Below are 21,191 nucleotides of genomic sequence, written 5' to 3' on the forward strand. Positions count from 1 at the left end.
AGCTTTGCCCTCAATTCTTGTTCTTTAACGTTTTAACCTTACCATAATTTTATCTTTCTTTGACAACGACCACCAAAATGGTGAATCAAACCAGCAGCAAAATAAGCAGCAAAAAAAATAGGATTTTCGCCTTCCCTACTTTTTCATTATGAAAAAGGGTTTGTGCTGTGCGTACACTTTAATTTTGTTCTTCAGTTGGCGCAGAGCTCATAGGATACACAACTTCAGATGACGTTTGTGATCCAAGAAAATTTATAAACAAAAAGTTATTATATAAAAAATCAAAGAAGCAAGTTAAATAACACAGCTGTTCTTCGCTCATGAAAAGACTGGATTTCTGTTGCCGAATGCCTGGTTCCTGTGTAACGTGATGTTTTGCTGGCACTCGTCAGCTCAGTAATGAGTGAATGCTTCCTACATTTGCCTTCCCTTGCTGATGTCACATATTCCTTGCGCCTGTGTATTCCTCCCTGCTACTGTGAGACAAAATAAAGTTTGCAGGCCTCCACGTCACATTCATTTACAACAGCTGAGGTTGATGCAAAGCCCAGAACTAGAGCTGTGCTGACACCAAGCATTACCGTACCATAGGCACTTCACTCTATCGCAGCTCGTGAGGACGTGAGAACACAAAATGTAACCAAGAAACACTAGAATGTAGGGAATCACCTAAAAACTACTATCTCCTAGGATTCCAAAAAACACTTATTTTTAAGAGTGCTTTTTAAATAATATTTTACTCCATAGATCAGAACAGTAGAATATGGGAGAATGGGGGATTCAGGCTAGGAGCACCCACGCCTAACATTCAAGGAGAGGTCTTCAAGAGAGGACAATTGTAGCCATCAATATAAAGAGCTTCTCCACACTATTTCATAACCAATGAATGATTCCTTCCTTAAATCTAACTGGCTGTCAAAAAAGATAAAGAAATATAAAATAAAGCTTAGTTCACCCTTTTTGACTCTCATGAACTGGAAAATGATTGGAGGTCAACTTTAATCCAACTGAGCTGCTCTTGCATGTAAAGGTCAACCATATTCTGATTAGCAGTCACAGTAGCCCTGGATAAAATGTTGCCAATGTAGGCAATTTGGAAATCTATATATCCTTAGCAAAACTTCTTTGTCTCCTTGTAACTGTAAAACTTCTCCATCTCCTTGTAACTATATAATATGGCCAGGTAAATGCTATGACACTTTCTATTATCTAATTTTCACATGAGCTTTCAGATAAAAAGCCTTGTGTAGTGGAAATCAAGCAAGAGAAATAATGGAAATTAGTAGTTATTAAAATTTGGTTTCTCTAACCTATTAGAACAACCCTTCGAAGAAGAACATACTCACTTTTCCTGAACTCCTTCACTACTTTGTCAGCAAGATCATCTCCCAATATCTTGTTGACCGGTCTCTGAACTAATAGAAGGGTCTGTAATAGTATTGGGACAGAACATAGGGGAAAGGACGCCTTCAGCACAAAGTCCCAGTGCCAAAGAAATAAACAGTGATCAAGCAAAGACTGATTGTTTTGTTGCCCGAGAATTCTTGTTCAGCTGTCATGAAATGTCTACAGACACTGGATCATCGCCTAATCTGACCCAAAAAAAAAAAAAAAAAGAATCAGGACACCATCACCTAACAAAAGGAACCTTTATTCTGCTGTATTCCAAAATGGTGTGGAATAAACCACTAGTTCTTTCTGCTTGCTATCAGCTGAGGAGTTAACTGGAAGGTGTGACTCATTGCTCTCTCTGTACAGATGATGGGATGTGACATTTCTGAAAACCCAGGGGCAAGAGAAGAGCTGGTTTACAGTCAGGATCTGCTATGGACGGTTACTCAACTTTCCAGAAGATGAGCAAGCTATAAGCTGCAGTTAGAAAGCCTGAAATTCAACTATTTTTATAGGAATTGACCAAAATCTTTGTTTGTAATAAGCTGCCAGTACAGGGTTGCATTCAGATAGGTAACTATAAATTAACAGCTTATCTCTGTAGAGAGTTAGCCGCGAGATCAGGTTGCCTGCTTAATAACACAGGCATGAATGCTACAGACAGGAAAACTATGGGCTCTGTTTACTAATCCTCCTCCCATGTCATTTTACCACTCTCCTCGCAGTCAGGCTGGTGAATAATGATAGTATGGAATGACTATGTCTTATTCTTCAAACACACAAAGAATATATTCTATATATATATATATATATATATATATATATACACACACACACACATATATATATATATATATATAGCAATAAATATATATATATACACACATATATAGTATAACAATATACAAACATCTAACAGTTTCTATGTATTCAGTTTCTTCTTTAAGATTTATATATATGTGTGTGTGTGAAACTGAATACATAGAACCTGTTATACATTTGTGAAGGTGGTGGGGCTAATTATAGCTAATTAAATATATATCGGATTAGAAATAGAAATTTTTGGGTACAGGTTGGGTAAATCTTGGGTGAAAGCATTTATAAAAAGTGTAATATATTGCCATATTAAGATAAAGATACCAGCAATGCACTATTTCTCATTTTTTTAATATGGAGGTTTAATTCCAAAATATTTATAAGCTACTTTTTCTTACTTCATATCCTACATTGTAATACCATTTTATTACATTTCATTCAGGCTGTAGAAGTATATTATTTGCAGAACTCTAATTTTGGATTCATTTATTATACTTTGTAGTTTCTAATGGAGACTATTGTGGACTCCTGCTAAGGAAAACTATTTAAATCAGCCATGCAGAATGTAGTTCAAAACAAGATAATGGAATGTGATTTTCAGACTGGGGAAAAAATAGACGACAAATCGCTCATATTTGGAATAACGCCCAGTGAGAATAGCTTATCTTCTCGGTTCTGGGCTAGAAGTGGAGTTCTGCCTGTGAATAATCTTCCATCCACTCTCATAAAAAAGTAGTTTTGTTTAAAACAGTGGTTTGGTCTTGAGATAGGAGCATGGGACTGGACTGTTTTTGAAGGGTTGGATTTGGGCTGGTGTACAAGCATTTCAGCATTTTTGTAAATCTAACCACAAGAGCAAAACATATTTTAAATTGTGGTGCCACGCTGCGTAATGATGCGTCCTCTGGTGGCATGTCATTGACAACCTGGTCTCACAAGAAATTGCCTGATTGGCTGACCAGATGAATGATTGGAACTAGAAAAGAATAAAGTTGAACTCAAAAAGCTGTACTGGTGATGGTGGGCAGAAATTAGGAGACTTATCTTTTTAATCAAAAACACTACCTGAAAGGGTGGTAGACACATTTAGCTCCTTTGATGTATGGATAGAAGATGCGCTTCTAATTGCAAAGTAAACAAACAAAGAAGACTGCAGTGACATAATAAATGACAGTAAAAACAAACTTTTTTTGTTTCACTTATACAGCTACTCACTGAACAGAATAAAACCTCACCATGCAATGGTGAACTAGGACTTTATAGAAGACATTACTTTGGCACAAAGCAGGTAGGAAAACTATATAGGTAATAAAAAAATAAGCTTTTAGTTTTTTGTTATGCCACATTTAATTGAACTAGAAAAGATACCGATTCCAATACAATGGGCAACAGTTCTTCAATTAACTGGTATTGTATTTAATTTTAAGCTTCCTAAAGAAATGTTTCCTTTAAACAGCAACACATTGGATACTCCCCTTCATTTTTGCATTGCAGGTTAGAAACTAAAGATTATGACTTTTATTAAATATCAAAGACGTGATACCAACCCTGGGAGCAGAGCCATGAGAGGTAGGTGTGGATCTTAGAAAGCGATAACATTATCATTCTGGGTTTGATAAAGCTATTACAAATTATACAATAGCACCATTGTGCATGGAGTCCCTGGTTGTACAGATAATAATATGTTCTAAGGATTTGAAGTCCTGAATTTACAGCAACAATGCTTCAAAGGCCTTACTTATGACCTGCACAGCTCCCACCCCACTCCTGTTTGTAATGCTTTGTACTTATCAAACTTATATAACAAAAGTAGGGAAAAAGGAGTAACTAAGAAGGTTAGAGATTACATGCACTTGAATTCAAGTTTTAATTGCGACCTTTAATCACAATCTGTTTTAGAGGCTTGATCAACCAGTTCATACATCAAGTCCATGACCAATATCTGCAATTTACAAAAGATCTAAAACCACAGTGCACTCATTAGGAATGGATAAAGCGCAACAAGCTCACAATTGTATATACTCTAGAACAGTGGTTCCCAACCCCAACACACGGGAAGCTGTGTGTCATTTAAAGGGGAAGAAACTTCCCCCAGAGTGATATCATGATGCCAGAACCTGCCTACTATCCCATCGCAGGCTGGAGTGGGCGGGTTGTGTCCACATACACAACCCATCCATTGCCCTGAGCGTGCGAGGCTTACAGGGGACATGGTCCGCGGCTCTGGTGGGTGCACCCTCTAGCGGGGTCAGGAGAAGGACCCTGCGAGGGGGTGCAACGGCCAGAGCGACGGACCACCTGTCATATTGCCGGGGGGACCCCTGCTCCAGATAATAGTAATACCCTTATAAGCTTTCTGTCTATAAGAAACTACAAATCCTATAATTTGTTGCATGGTGTATGATGGATGTGGACGTTTAAACCACAATGGGGTGGCTACATAGGTGGACATTCTGAATGGAGCATGCAATGTAGCCAAAGATACTACAGATAAAAGGTATTTATAGGGACGAATTCAACAAATGTTTTTAGAACAGAAGGAGAATGTATTAATAAGACATAAAACAAATATGATTTTTTAAGATCTTGATTCATTTGATGAACAATTATGTTTACCAATAAGGTGGGTGACACATCTGCAATGTCACAAAAAACAAAAGCGATCGGTAGTTCTTTTATTTACTTTAATGATTGATGAATGAAATATTTAGCTTAGTGTGTTTTTTATATTCAGCTGGAGATATGGTGTATCCACAATTGAGCTTCATGGTTTCAGTTACAACATGACAGGTGTTATTCAATATCGCTCTACACCACGGCCCATTGAATTTACACAAGATAACTTGGAAGGGTTATGTTAATAAATACCTACACAATCATCCATGCCAAGCTGATGTAGGATGAACAGGCAGATGAGCTCTTAATGACAAGAGGAAGAAATGTGGTATGAACTTCCTGTGAACTTTTAGCACGGCTGGTCATAGACTATATATACATGTGAGTACAGTTTTTCCATAACCCATGGGCATCGTTAGAACTCATACAGAGGGACACTCGCTCCATTAGATGAATTCATAGAGGAGATCATTGTGTGTGTGTCTCTATCCCTTGTCATTGTCCTCAGTTATCCACATAGCCAGAGACAGTTTAAAGTTTGGATGGTGAAAACTTATCTGGTGTTTGTAGAAGGTATACATTTCCAAACAAAAAAGATTGCTCTGGTCAAATGGTGACTGCCCAAAAGGCAGAGATGTGACTCAATTTAGGGGGCTGTCTATTGATCTATTCATTTAACACAGATATAGCTAAGAAAAAACAATTATTTTCACGTATTTACATAGTGCCGATATATTACATAGATTTACAAAAAGTCTCTACCATAGTTAGCCCAATGTTCATTCAATAGAATTAGACTTTGGAGAACCCCCACACAAATGCAGGGAGCAGTGGCAGATATAGCCAATAGTGGGCCCCTGTGCAGAACCTACTTGGGGTCCTCAGGCCAAAAACTCCATTTATTGTGAAGACTGTGATTTTAGATTTTCTTTAAATGATTATCTTTATATACGTTAATCATAAGAAGTGTAGGTACCTGCTTATTGCCTAACTCATTGTGGTAGAGAGAGAATAGAAGCAGCACAAGTTGTCAATCAGCTTTGCTGAAGGGCAATTGACATCTTGATGGAAAGGAAGAGATAACCTCATCCACGTCATGCCCCTCTTATTACTGTCCAGACACAGTCAAGGAGAGACAAGACTGAACTATAGCAGATAAATCAGGTCTCCTATCCTACCAAATGGGCCTGTGTCATATGACTTTATATCCCAACATTCCTAATTGCCTTTCCCCGATTGATATCCCGGCCACTGAAGAGATTGGTAAAATGTCTCAGTAACCTTTATAACTGCTCAGACAAGTTTCTTAATACTCATAAGTTGACAGCAGATTATATTGTATGTTTTCTGTTACACTCCGTTTTAGATCTGCTGTCAATCTAACCTGCCAGAGCAGTGCAGAGGGGATGTGCAACATTGATTGGCAATATCCGTGTAATGACAATGGGGAGATAACTGGTACAGAAACTTGTATTGTATCCCTATGAACTTGCACAAAACTTTATATAACAGCACAAGTGTATATCAAAACTTAGATCCCTGGTTTCAGTTTTCTTTTCTGCATGCCAAATCAATTTCTGCATGTTCAGAAATTCAATTTGCATTTTACAAATTACACTTGAAAATGCATTCCTATGGTAAATAAAAAATAATAAATGAAAGTTAGTTTTTAAATTAGCATGATTAGGTCTCCAATTTCCATAGCTTCACAATTTCAGAATGTTGTATTCTAAATAAGAATGTTGTATTCTAAAATTCAGAATGTTGTATTCTAAAATTTCATCTGCAGTGCCACCTTCTGGTGACTCAAAAACTACAACTATAGATATACAATTGTGTGATGTGTATATCTTTATAAATGTCCGGACATGAGAGGAGTTAGGCTGAGATGTGACTACAACATACAAGCTCCAATTTACTATATTATCTGCACATTAAGGAACACTTTCCCCCTTTAAGATAGAACTGTGTGAATACTGATACATTCACAACAGAAACCCTTCCATGAAAGTGCCATATTTAAAAAAAAATGAATTTATCTTTATCCAGAATTATTACTTTAGCATGCTAACTTTCTGACCTCACTTCTGTCTATGTAAGTTAAAGAAACAGAGCTTGGACAAGGGTGAATGTAGCCTATATAGTTAAGGAATGGCAGTTCACTGATGAGGTCATCCCTGTGCTCCCTCCTCTTGTCAGCAAGCACCCTGTGTAGACTGACACCACAATAGGCATTACAGAAAATCATGACTAACAGTGCTGCCATTTGAGTGATGGAAAGATGAATGTTTTTTGAACACTGTGAACAAGATGAAAGCATTTTATATTACCATACAGTTCTATATAAATGATTCCTAGATAAAAAACCAAGGACCCAAACTAGGCAAACATCAAGCAAAATGAAAGAGTATGTGAAACGTTTAATACAACAGTTAAAGTGGTAAAATCAAAGTGACTTACTTCATAGGTTTGAACAAGGCTTGCCCATAATTTTGAAAAGTCATAATCAGTTTGAGTTGGGTACCTCCAGATTTCATTGCTGGCAAAAAAGGAAAAAGAGAAAAATCAATATTTTATGCCTATAATGACAGATTGTTTTCTTTTCATCTCACATTTTCTTGTTTTATTCTGGCAATCCTGGCTGACAGCATTGTGCACCACAGAGTATACAGGGACTGGAACAAGGCTTAGCGATTAGCTGAACAGCTCATTATTACAGATCTTCTGTAATGTCATGTTTTCAGACATATCTTGCAGAGAATTACCCGGTCCACATTACACATGAAAAGCACACTTTGATTTCTAGCTTAAACATGTCTTCCACTAACTCTAACCTGCTGACACCCCCAGCTGATTGTGATTTTCTTGAAAAGTGGTGTTTATTCCCAGAAAAACTATCATTATGGATGATTGTGTAGTTTAAAACATAATTATTGGTTTTCATATGCACAACACATGCTTTAAACAAGTGTTTGTGTTCTGCCGCACACACAGGTTTACTGGACTAACAATCAATGTGTAACCTGATGAACATGACAATATTCATGAATGAAGGGGAATTAGGTAAAGCCAGCCTTGGCAGCACCATCAGCATGTTAGTTGTTGTTCTTTAAATAACAGATAAAAGAAATGCATGTACATTCTGTTGTCATCTGAACTCGAGGCTAAATATACAAATTATATACAGTTGTAGGAGTTTCTTAAAGGGGAACTTTATTTCCACCTTGAAAATTTGCAGTCACGCAGAATTCTTTGTAGAAGGGATAGGGGTATGGCCAAAGATTAAGAATTGGAAGAAGTTGGTGGTGCCCGCAAAAGAACAGGGACAGGTAAGCCAGTCAGGCAGGCAATCATCACTTGTCTATTCTACAATAAAGAGCCTGCCTGGTTGCAATTTTTTTATATGCCAGGATTTAGCTTTTTGCTTTACAACTTGCTCAAGGATTTGTATGTCTGCCCATCCATTTCTGAGATACTAGACAGAAAAGCCAGGTTGGTGACCTGATATTTTTTTACTTGTAGATAAGCAGAACAGGCTGGTCACTAGTCTCCAGCCACTGATTGGACAATCAAAGGAGCAGAGCAGCACAATTTTGAGTCATCCGTCCTTTGAGATTTTCTTATAATTGGCAGAAATTGTCTATTATCCTCAACAGAAACTGGCCGTCATCTGACTACTGGCTGTACAGTGATTCTGAAGACCTTATTTAAGACTAGTCAACATTGTAAAATAATTTTTTTTGTTATTTTATGTAATATTATTTTTATTATTTGTTTGGTTTATATAGGCAACACCTTTATTTTAGCCTTCCCTCTTGAACTAATACACCAAACTTTTTCACTGTGTTGTTCCAGCAGCTGTAGAATTCTTTAGTGCTACACATTCTTGTGACAAAATAATGCAGTCCAGCTACATAGTTTCAGGGCAAACTCATTTTATCCACTCCTTCCACTTCAAAGAATGTCATATTTCACTATCCTCATGTCTATACAAATAGTAATGCTGCACATGCTTTGCTATTGCTGTCAGTAGCTCTTTAACATGTAAGTTGCAGATCAAAAAATTCAAAAATAGAAAAAAAATCAGTTTTGAATAATAAGTAAATTACTTTTTATTAGAACAAGAAAGAAAAAACATATGTATCTTTATCTGGTGAAAATCCAGTAGAATATAGGCTTAGATTCTAGCCCAAATACAATTGTACAATTTATAGATTCATTTATATATATATATAATAGATTCTATTGAACTGTAATACTTGACCTTACTATAAATACAATTGTAATAATTTGCCTTAAGAAACCCTACTTTCTTTGGTATTTCTTTACTTTTTTTTAGAATGCAAGTTTTAATTGCTCATGTATATATGTTTTAATTATAATGGATTATTTATAGTTTTACATTTCTATGTCACACTTGTGATCATGTCACCAGTGAAAGTGTCAAAGTATGACCTGGGCATTGGCATACGCTGTGCTAAGGTGGCCTAATGGAATAAATAGGCAGCTTTAACAGTATGCCAGTATGCATGTCAACACACCACAATGCACAGAATAAAGAGCATTATGTATATTCAAAAGAGCAACACAGTAGTTATAAAAGATAAATAGCAACACATTGCACTGACATGTGATTGGCATTGCTCGGCATCACATGTGTTATTGCAATGCACTAATGGGAACAAGCCTTTAAGAAGGTAAGTAAATATAGCAGAGATATTGAAAAAATGCAAAAAATATGTCACTGATGGAAAATAAAAGGTGAACTAGCAGTGCAAAAAATGTATTCTGTGTCTGTTTTATTAACACAATGTTATGTAAGGCTGCTTGCTTTAATTACTCATTCATTATAGTTTGATCTCCTGCGGATTCCTGCTTTTATTGACCTATGTTTTCTATTACATCTCTAGAATTTCCCCAAAGGAGCCGGGGAAATAATTAGAAAATGAAGGCCATTTAAGAGATCTTGTTGAAAAAGGTAACCGGGATATGTTAGTGCAGCTGCGTGACGGTCGTACCTCGGTGATCCTGCTTATTTTTTGCTTCCCAGCTGACTGAACTCGATAATGGTTGACCCTCAGGCCAACAACACAGCAGCAACCACAAGAGACATCAGGCTGGATGTTATAATAGCACGGAAGACTTATGGAATGGACACAAAACACTCACCAACTCTGTTCTTATAGTTAGAAAATGAGGTTTTGTACAGCATTTCATATTTTTTATATGGTAAGGGCTAAAACATTAATATTTAAAAAATATATATTTTTCTAGTTTTCTTTTAATTAGATAACACCTAATATGACATTTGGATGTTATGTAATATTCTATTCATTCAACAGGCGGCACTCTAATCTATTTTGTACATGTATAGCATTGTATCATTTGAAATAAAACTTGTTTATTCAATGAGTTATCAAAACTACTGTGACTCATTCTTATTCTTTATCATCTGGCTTAGTCTGAGCTTTTAATTAGATTAATAGATCCTCAAAGCAGGCTTTGTCTGCTGAGCTGTCCCATAGTGCAAGCTATAAAACAACTGTTTAAAAACGTATAAACTAAATTATTTAATGCATTTGTACCATGTTGTTTTTAAACAATACAAAATGCTAAAAATACCACAGGGTTAGTAATCCAAATTAGGATGTATGGATATTTGGCAATACACAAGTATGCATTTGTTATTGGTATTTGCAGCTTTCAGCCTCCCAAAACAGTTTTTGGTGTTACTGTTCATCCTGTACGTTTGGTCACATATGGTGGAGCTGCCATAGCATTAGAAGGTCTACTAAATCATATATGGATCTTTGGAAGGACAATCTTGAAAAACTTATCTGAAGACTACTGCACCACAGTTTTACATGCTAGAATAACTGGGCCCCAAATAAAAGAGTTTTGCAATGCTGGAATTTTTAGATATGGGGAGGAGGGCCCAAGAAGTTTACCTAGCATAGGACCCAGAAACTTCTAATGGTGGCTTTGATGTGGGTTAATGCATTTTGAACATAATTTAGTTCTACTTTATTGGATAATAGTTTTTATGTATTCGGATACCAACCCCTCTGGTGAGATTTTGGGTTGTTATTGGCCCAGTGATAAGTACAGATGAAGATGGCTATGTACCAGAGTTAGCTTCCAATGTACCAAGCTTTAGTTCTAATTACAATTTCTAGTTACTAAGGGTTAATCACTACTAAATGTCAGATAGTGCTGATACAATAAAGCTTGCATTTCCTTCCATTAGAGAAGTCATTAACAAAGCTTGTGTCTTAATTTTAGATTTCAGAAACATTAATTATTCATATATCAATGTACTACCAACAATTTTAGTGTGTGCTCTGCATTCTCTATCCCTGGTGAATTAAAACTGTTGTTAAATTCCCATTATTGTAAATGTTATGTTAAATAAAATTAGAGAACCTAACACTGGATGCTTTTGTATGCTCAGTCATCCATTATGGAGTTAAATAAGAAATAGGGAATGCTAATGGAGGCTAAGTCATATAACTCTAATAACTAAAGCTTGAATGGTTAATTATAGCTGGCAGTTTTAATTATGCGATATGGAGTGGAGTTTATTGGACGTGTATTCTGACAGAGAGAGAACAAGTCATTTGGCCTTAGGTTTTTAAGGGCTAAATAATTGACTTGCAATCTCAGAGCTAATATAAAGGTATTTAGGCATACAGTTTATATAGACGTTTGGTGGAATAATTTACAGATTATCATCTTTTTAAATCACAATGGGCTCCTAACTTTCTGTGCACTGGTATTTAATTGGCAACCCAATTTTGCTTCCGCATATATACAGTACACTAGGTCACTGTTGTCACATATCTTTAAACTACAGCCCAGTTTACCTCTATGTGTTGTAAGAGATAAATGGAGCTGCATAGAAATGAATTTGGGGATTACAAATGGGGATTTCCCCTCCATTTCTGCTTTGTTGACCATTGAATATTTTGTTATTTCCCCTATAATGGTCACCAGGACAATAAGAAAGAGTAAACCTTACAAACAGGTATAAAGACTGCAGTAACAAACTGACAAGGTAAAAATACGAAAACGAAAACTAACAAAGAGTTCACCTATAGTTATGCAAGTTATTAGATCAAAAATTAAATTTTATTGTTGCCAGAAAAATCATATTGAAGTCTTTACCATTCACTAATATTTATATTACATTATAACACTAAACATCCAACGATGGATTGCAGGAAAATGCAACACAGTAGTATTCACAACAGGGGATAAAAAGGAGGACAAAACTTACTGATCGCAGAAATCCATGACAATTCCTCTATAAAATGTACGGTTTAAGCAATCATTTCTCCCATTCCTGCTAGGAAATGCATGAAATCAAATTTCCTTCCAGTTAATTATTATATCATTACAAATTTGGGAATATATTGTGGACAGATATCAGGGCTGTAGAGTCAGAAAAAATGATTGTGTACCTGGAGTCAGATTTGGCAATAATGTACCAACACCTGGAAGCCCTGGAAAAAATACTGATTCAGTTTTATTCTGTTGCCTGTTTGGATATTACACAGCTGTCCAACTAGTGGCCCGTGCGTCTCAACCGGTCACCATATTTTTTTCTTACTATCTGCTTTCTGAATGCAAACCTAAAATCCAAACACAGAATATTCCTGACATTTTTTTTTTACATATTTTGTGATACAATGGCCATCCAGTTCATATCCAGGGTCTGTTATTCTGTATTGACAGTATATTCCTTTTGCAAATAGCTTGTACTTTGGTAGGGGCATGTTATCTGCATCAGCATGTATTATATGTTCTGAGCATGGGAATCTGCACAACTAACCAACAAAAAAGGTAAATGGAGGAGATAAAAATATGTATACCCAAATAAAAACTGGTCCAGATATAGATCAAGGTACCTATTTTACCTAAAAATGCAAGAAAATTATTTAACTCAAGTATAAACTTTTGGCACAAATAAAGTACGAGAGGCCTGGGTTCTAAGGCAACTGAAAACTGGGGGTTACACTGTACACTGACATGTGTGAGTCTGCTTTGGTCCCTGGGTTTCTGATGATGTGTTTGTGCAGGTAGAAGTGGTAGACATCCCTCTTACTAGCACCATTCATTATTCCCCCTAGACATGTACATGTTCTATGTTGGCATGCCTGGTCTGTATAATATGTATATTAGAAATTATATGGTTCATTGCATTTATTGTAGTATACTTTGTCCCCAATGACCTACACTGTCAGGGAGTTTAAGGTGGTATTTGTTTTGCGGGGTTATAATGAGGGGCAGTGATGCATTAATTTTGGAGACTCTTTTTTATGTAGAGGAGGGATAAAATTTTACATCACAATTAGTGATTACTTTAACATAGTAGGCCCACACAAATATGACTTTCCATGTCTAGGAATTTGTACAGCTTTGCTACATAATTCTTTGGTTTAATAGGATGTTTGGTTTGTTTTTTACACTATTTACTTGTAGTTATTTGTTTTTACTAAATATGCTTTTCCTATTTACTTGAATTATCACAATGTTCTGTGAATAAGTTATTCTGTAGCAAGATTTTGGCCTTGAATGGGTCCATTTACTTTGAAGACAGCTTAATATGAATATTTGAAAATTGTTAAATTATGAAACATCTGCAGCGACGGCAGGAGAGCTGGGGCTCACTTTTTCTGCCTTCGGTTGATGGACAGGAACAGCTTATGGTGCTGCTGATTCATCATGTTAAAGAAAGGCAGGACATAAAAGTCACCTGATGAAATATACATGCAGCAACAATCTTTGACATGTTAGGTGACAGCTTGACACTTTCACACCTCTGACACAAAATATTCCAGTTCCCGAAATGATAAAGCTTCACCTCTTTACAGGACACTTTGTTTAACTTATTAGTGACAAGTTGGCCCAATTACAGTATATTGCCATTGCTATCTAGCACCTTCTAGTCGGCACTGGCATAAAAGCTAGCAGCCATCCTACTATTGTAAAGTGTTACTCCAGGTCATCAGTAGTGCCAGTCAGCAAACCAGTATTTTTTTTTCTATTAAAAAAATAAATAAATAAATGTGCAAAGGAAAGGCCAAAATGTCAACCATATGTAACCGTATATCACATATACTCAAATATAAACTATAACTTAAAGAAAAACTAAGGTTCTTTTTTTACCTAATTAAGAATAATGCTTTGACTAGAGTATAAAGCTAGGACACAAAATGTGACCATCACTGCTGTTGGTGTACAATACAGTAATTAACAGAAATGCCATTACAATAAAGTGAATACATACATCCATGATGTGTCAATTTCAAAGCATTTATTTAAAAAGAAGAAAACACTAAAATTACACCTCTGTTTATCTTTTTCCAGCTTGTAAAAGGTTAAAGTATTTTGAACTGTTGCATAAGCAATAATGGGTTAAGTGATCATGTGTGCGTTACTTTTGGCCACCAGTAGATGGCACTGTGGCTTCATGTAACGTGAGTAACAAACTCATGTCTCTAGTCCTAAATGGCAAGAGTTTGTTTATACACTTTACATGAGGACACAGCATCATCTAATGGTGTCTCCTGAGTATAAACTGATTAGATTTTTATCTAATGGCATTTGAGGGGGGAAAATTTAGCATTTATATATTGTTTTTACATTTAATATTGGACTTATTTACTGTACTTAAAGTATTTCAGCACTTTTAAAGGGAACATGTAAAGGGAAAGTATGGAGAGTGCCAAGGTTTTTGAAAATACTACCGTAGTTCCCTGGCCGTAAAGCTAATCCATTGGTTTTATTACTTACTCAAAAAAAAATATTTAGATTAGTGGTTATAAATTCTCCTAATCTGTATGAAATCAGTGATACAGTATTACAAGATCAGAAATTCTCTTAGCAAGATCAGCAGGTTATTTTTTTTCGGGAATTTAATGGGACAATGTTTTAAAACTGTGAAGAAATTATAATATAATATATATAAAACGGCAATACAAAGGCTAAATAAAAGTGTAAAGTGCAGTCACTCATAGCAACCAATCATTTTCTATACCTGACCTAAAATTTGAATTCCTATTGCTAGCTGTAAATTGATGCCCTTTACTATCAGCCTTATTTGCACGCTTGGATTGAAGTCTAATAAAAATATAAGGACATGCCATAGAGAAAATAGTGAGATCAGCCAACGTCGGGTGAATGCAAGAATGAAAATTAGAGCACTATTTTCATGTTTGACTATGGTGTACTTTTAAATAGAAACTGTCATGTAATCTGTGTATAGTAGTCATAATCTCTGACATGTCAATGACAGCATTGCACTTCAAGCACCAGCGATGTAATTCTTCAAGCTCTATAAAAGATAAAGTTTAACCTCTAAATGGGGCACTTTGTTCAGTTTATATGTGACAAGCTAACCTTTACATAATTCTACTCTGGCTATTCAGCACACAGCATTGCTGGTAACCCACATTGTTTAGGAGAACCTGTCTTGCAATACCTAAAAACCAAATAATGTTTATCATTAGTCAAGGCGTAGGAAAGAAATTAAAGAAAGAATATGTGGCTTTCAAGTGGCACACACATACTGGCAAACATGTCAATAGTAGTCTATACGAAAGTTTACTTTGATCATTTACAATATTATAAGAACATATCTAAAAATGAAAATAGGGATAGCCAAATAATTTAAAATTAATTTATAAAAAGGGTAAGGGTACAGCTCAAAGCATTTCTCAGGTATTGAATCTTGGTATTCAGGAGAATGGGAGGTAAGCTCTGCTTACATCAGTCATTCTCCTCCACGGTTCCATGGGACCCTAGGGTTCCTTCGGAGGTTGCAAGGGGTACCCTGAGCAAAGTTCCACGTATAATGACACATGGCAAAGCCACAAGCATGGTCCTAATATTTTCAGCAATCTATAAGGGTGATATTTTGACCACCACTGTAGGGGGGCATTCCTTACTTTGACCATCAATAAAGGGCCATTTCTCAATTACCCCTGATAAATGTATTTTATCAGGAGTTCCTTGAGACCTGAATAATATTTTTAGGGGTAATAAAGTTGGGAAAGACTGGCTTACATGGTTTTCAAAGATATCTCTCCCAACTGGAGGAAACGGGGTATATTATTTTATTAAAATGGGGTATATCTGGAGGGGATTCTAAGAGGTTCCTTTGCACTAGGCATCAAATAAATACCTCCATCATTTATAACAGTGGTGTTTTTTAAATGCATGGCATTTATCTGCAAATATTAACTTTGCATTCATAGGTAGAGTGAATTGAGGCGAGATATTGCAATTTTTTGGAAGGGGAAGGGTGGGGGAATTTCCTGAGACACTTAAATGGCTATGGGGTTTTGTGCTGCTCTTTAGTGTTGTTGCTGCTGTTGAAAAACACCCTATATTATCCTTGCCTACCACACAACAGATATTACATCCAATTCTTCTGCTGAAATAGATATATTATCTTGGAAACACACTGAGATGTACTCATAAGTCCACCATTCAATGGAGATGTACAATGGCAGAAATGTTTGACAACCCTTTAGATGCTTTTCAAAGGCATTCTTTCTGTATGATTATCATTCTAAATATTTGTCCATAAAACAATAGAGTATAAGTAAACCCACAAACAAAAATGTAATATGTTATGAACTGAAAATAAATAATATTATTAACCCCCCCCCCCCCTAGCGGTAATCCTGAGTGTGACTCGGATTTTACCTGCAAATAGCGGTAAATCTGAGTCACACTTGGGGTAGCTTTAACCTAAAAGAAAAACCTTACTTTGCTCCGTTGTCATCTACGGGTGTACTGCTGGTCCCCACAGGTCCTGGGGACACGTCCTGAACCTCCGATCCCTGGCCGCGCAATGCAGAGACAATCTCCGGGGTTTCCTGGTGACGTGTATTGGATTTAATACAAAATAGCTGTATTGAGTCCAATACAAAGAAATATTCATATAATACATATAAATAATTATATTATATATATTATATATGCTACTGTACATCTACATTACATGTTTAATTTTTTTTTATTTTTTATTATATTATATAATATTATTTTTTTACCAGATTTTTGTGTTTTTTTATTTAAAGATTAATATTCAATGTATTAAATATTGGACATATTTCAGTGAGTTATGCCTAAAAATTATAGCCTACAATGTAAAAAAAAATGTAACGCTTTTTGCATGGAATTTGAACGGAATTAGAACGTTAGGGAGGCTACATGAGGAGGTTCTTTTCTTTAGTTCTGAAATGATCACCCTGTGTATAGTGAGCAGTTTTTGGATTTTATAATGTAGTGCAGCCTTTCTCAACCTGGGGAACCCCTTGAAATAATGTTCAGGCCTTCAGGAAATACCTACTGTAATTACTATATCCACAACCAACAGTACATTAGTGTGCTGGTCAATAGGAAGAATGCCTCTTACATTGCTGGCCAGTGGGAAGAATGTCACCCATACAGATCACTCTTACAGCCAAAAAAGACTATTGGTGTCAGTTAAAGTGACCTAAGAGGTCCAAATTGCGTATAGCTCAAGGAACCCCTAGCAACCTCTGGAGGAACCCTACCTAGGGTTTCACAGGACCCGGGTGAGAAGCACTAGTATAGTGCATTGCAATAATTAATAATTGGAATAAACTGAATAAACATTATTATTCTATTTTCTCAGAATTTACTTTTAACCAAAAATATTTTTTTTTGCCATTTACAGGATATCATTGATACTTTCTGATTTCCTTTTCACATACAGATGTGTGATGTTGTCTTTGGCATTTCATCCCCCACTGTCTGTGTATCACCAAGGCAACCAGAAGACGGTCTACTGTTAAAGCTGGGCTGATTTATAAACTTGGAGGTAAAACTGGCAGTGGTGTAAATTGGAAATAATTAGATACCAGCTGTCATTTTTCTAGAGTAGGTTCAGAATGAAAGAAAGACTATAATTGGCTGCTGAGTGACACTTTTCTGTCCTCCACTTTTTAAGATAGGTCACGGTGGTGCCAAGGATCACTTTGTCATAAATAAGCCATTTTCTTGATGCTTTGAAAAAGGAATTAAGCTAGTATTTGCATTTATTTTCCAGAAGACCTACCGTACCTCAGGAGTTGCAGTTGGAATCGGAGTTCAGAAGCTTTAAAATTAGCATGTGCCTTTATATTAAATATATTAAATTGGAAATAAAATCCATAAATATAAAATAAAAAGTCACCAGGAGTTAGAAGCTTTGGGCAGTAGACACATGCAAAGTTTTTTGGTAAAAAAAACTTTTCCCTGGACCCTGGTAGTTTTTTGTTTTTTGCTTACACCAATAATATGGAGCAATTTATTCCAAACTGCATGCAGCTGTTTAAAGTTTTTTGGCCATTACCAGTGACATGAAAATAATGACTTCATCCATTCCCCTCCAAACATCTAATCCAGTGTTTCTTGACCTAACATGGGATTGGGGAATTCAGGTCTTGGGGAACTCCTACTATATCCATAACTCACAGTACATTAGTGTGGTGGACAATAGGAAGAATGCCTTTTACATTGCTGACTGGGAAGAGTGCCTCCCTTATAGATGGCCAAATTAATCATCAGTGTCACCTAAACTGACCTGAGAGGCAGAAATTGCTCATTGCTTAAGGAAGTTTTTCAACCTTTTTTGAGCCACGGAACATTTTTTACATTGAAGAAAAAAAAACAAAAATGTTACAAAATGACACTCTGCAGCTAATTCTCTTGTCTCTAGGAATAAACCAGGCAATTAAGCTACCTACTGCCACCCACTGACATGGAAGAGTATTACATTACTCTGCCAGTCACTACAGCAGACACTCGACAATGTTAATTGGATAATTTCCCACGGTACACCTGAAGATCTCTCACGGCACGCACAATGGTTGAAAATCACTGGCTTAAGGAACCCCTAGCAACCTCTGGGGGAACCCTGGTTGAGGAACACTGATCCAATCCAGATCACCTTGTATAAAGCATCAAATCCTGCTATGTGTAGATGTAGGAAATTATTGGGTATGTGTTAGGCTGTATGGCAGTGGATTATGGCAATTTAGAAAATATGGGAATGATTGCAAAGTTTACTAATAGCCCCCATTTGTTATGCGTACTTTCTTTGAGACTTTCATGTATTTCTTAGCTTTTTTTTACCCCTCCTAAGTGAAGTGACAAAGAATTGGATTGGAAAAGTCAAAAAGCTAGGTTTAGAGAGCTTAACTTTTGCAATAGTGGAATATTTCAATGTGGGGGGGCAGGAAGATTTCCTAGTATAGGGCCCAGAAATTTCTGATGATGTCATTTCATGGGTACACTGTACATAAGACCCTTAACCAAAGTAGATCAACTTACAAATTCTAATGATAGCTGTTTTCATAACATACATAAACATACGTAGATGATTCTCCAAAATGAAAATTGAAGAAATGGTAAGGCTTATACTAAACAGCCCCTTTAGAACATTGACTGCTGGAAGCATGGTGGAATGCTTGGTAAGATGTGGCTATACCAGTTACAATTTACTGGGTTGCCAGTAAATAAAGTTGCCAGGATAAAATAAAGTTAGGGTAATGATGGTCAACTTAAACATTTCCACTCATCCTACTGGTTGTTTGCTTTCATGGCTTTATCACTGGAATTTTACCTTGTCTGTGTTTTATGTCCTCTGTAAGTTTTGGTTAATCAGAATTCTGTCTAAACTTGTAACTTGTAATAAATCTGTGTCTATGCTTTCCAATATAAACAGATTTGGTGTAGTTATCTGGGCCTACCTTTGGGACGGGTTAGGATATTACTGCATACCTAAGCTTCTCAGCAGTTATGATTTGGGCCCATCAGTTATAGTTACGCCTCTGTCTAAATAAAGACACATAGAGCAAAATCCTGATCCCATCTTCCACTGCATGATGTGCAAGTTCAGCCAAGTCCAGTACATGGAAACTGTGATACGATTACATAACCACCAGTAATTATAATCATAATTTTACAGTGTTTTTGTAATTCCACATGGATAAAATATCTCCAAGCAAGCAACCTTATTTTTCTCAATAGCAACTTTTACTTTTTTTGCAGCCCCTATAAAAAAAAACCTCCTCTAAGAAATACAGTATAACTTAATGTAACCATAATACAGCAGCTCTTGAGAGCATTGATTTTGTGGTATCTGAGCCCACTATTTTAAACCTGCGGCAAGTGTCTGAAAGCAGTTTTTTTCTTTAACAAACCTTCTTTGTTGCTGAGAGTCTGCAATGACATTAGATATGGAGTGGGAAAAGCAATAACAATGGAACAATAACAATCAACTAAAACGAGAAGTGAGAGACAATTTAAAGAGAAATTCTGTGTAATTTCTAATGGAAGCTGTCTGACCCTGTAAATGTATATTATTAGCAGTTTCTCTCAGTTTCCTACAGCTGATATTTCCTTTCATAGACTCTTCTTCTATACCTAAATTGCTTACTCTGATTTAACTGCACACTGTGAGCTTCTCAAAATAGGCTTGATTTTTTAAGGCTCTGCAAGGCAGAAGAAGAAAGATTATCATGGGAGAATTTGGGTGATCCAATAAACATGGATTGGGTAAACATGGGTTAAACAAAAGTTGTTTGTTATTAGTTGGCAAATGTTTTCTGGACCAGATACATTTAAAGTTTGCTGGGTCACTCAGGTTCTCCCATTGTAGTCTTGGAGAACTTTATTAAATTATGCCGAATGTGCATTCCTGAAACAAATCAGATAGAGCTTGCTGCTCATTTCCTGGAAGAAATATTCTAGCCCTTTTTCCCCCAGTCTTATTATCCTGGCCTGTGCCTTTTATTCATTGGGTTTCATTCTTTTACTAATCATGGTTGCTCAGTATCATATATTCTTCTTAAAAGCCAGCTCACTGCTTTACTTAGGGCTAGGGAGGTTCTCTTGAGAAGAGTATTAAGGCATGGTGCTGTAGTAATTTCAGGAAGTTATCCTCAGCACCTTACCATACCCTCCCACCTACAGCATTCTGCCTGCACTGCATAGTAAAGCACACAGAACCAGTGGTGATATTTCTGGATCTAAAAAAAGTATGCAGTAAAAAATGTAAAGGCTTTTGAATGTGTGTTCACAAGGAAAGTTTCCATTACTTCTCCCCAAGACAGAGAGTGTTGGGAAATCTCACCGGTGGGAACAGATAATGTTAAACTTAGGGCACACTTTAATTTAAATGTATTCCGCTTTGTGTATACTAAATCCTATTTGAAAGATAGGTATTACCTTCTAATAAATATATATATATATATATATATATATATATATATATATATATATATTAAATATATACTATATATTATCTGATAAATATATATATATATTATTATGACTATAATATTGTG

At 36.1% G+C, this 21,191-nt stretch overlaps 1 protein-coding gene across 1 annotated transcript in view; it reads right to left on the bottom strand.

The window, feature by feature from the left end:
• FAM20C (FAM20C golgi associated secretory pathway kinase) overlaps positions 1 to 21,191 on the bottom strand; it is a 113,763-nt gene that overhangs the window by 72,626 nt on the left and 19,946 nt on the right. Inside the window, exon 3 of the mRNA XM_072417829.1 lies at positions 7,285 to 7,363. Within this exon, the coding sequence (XP_072273930.1) occupies positions 7,285 to 7,363 (79 nt within the window). The remainder of the gene's footprint in view (positions 1 to 7,284; positions 7,364 to 21,191) is intronic.

Source organism: Pyxicephalus adspersus, chromosome 7 (assembly GCF_032062135.1).
Source record: "Pyxicephalus adspersus chromosome 7, UCB_Pads_2.0, whole genome shotgun sequence".
NCBI classification, from domain to species: Eukaryota; Metazoa; Chordata; class Amphibia; order Anura; family Pyxicephalidae; genus Pyxicephalus; species Pyxicephalus adspersus.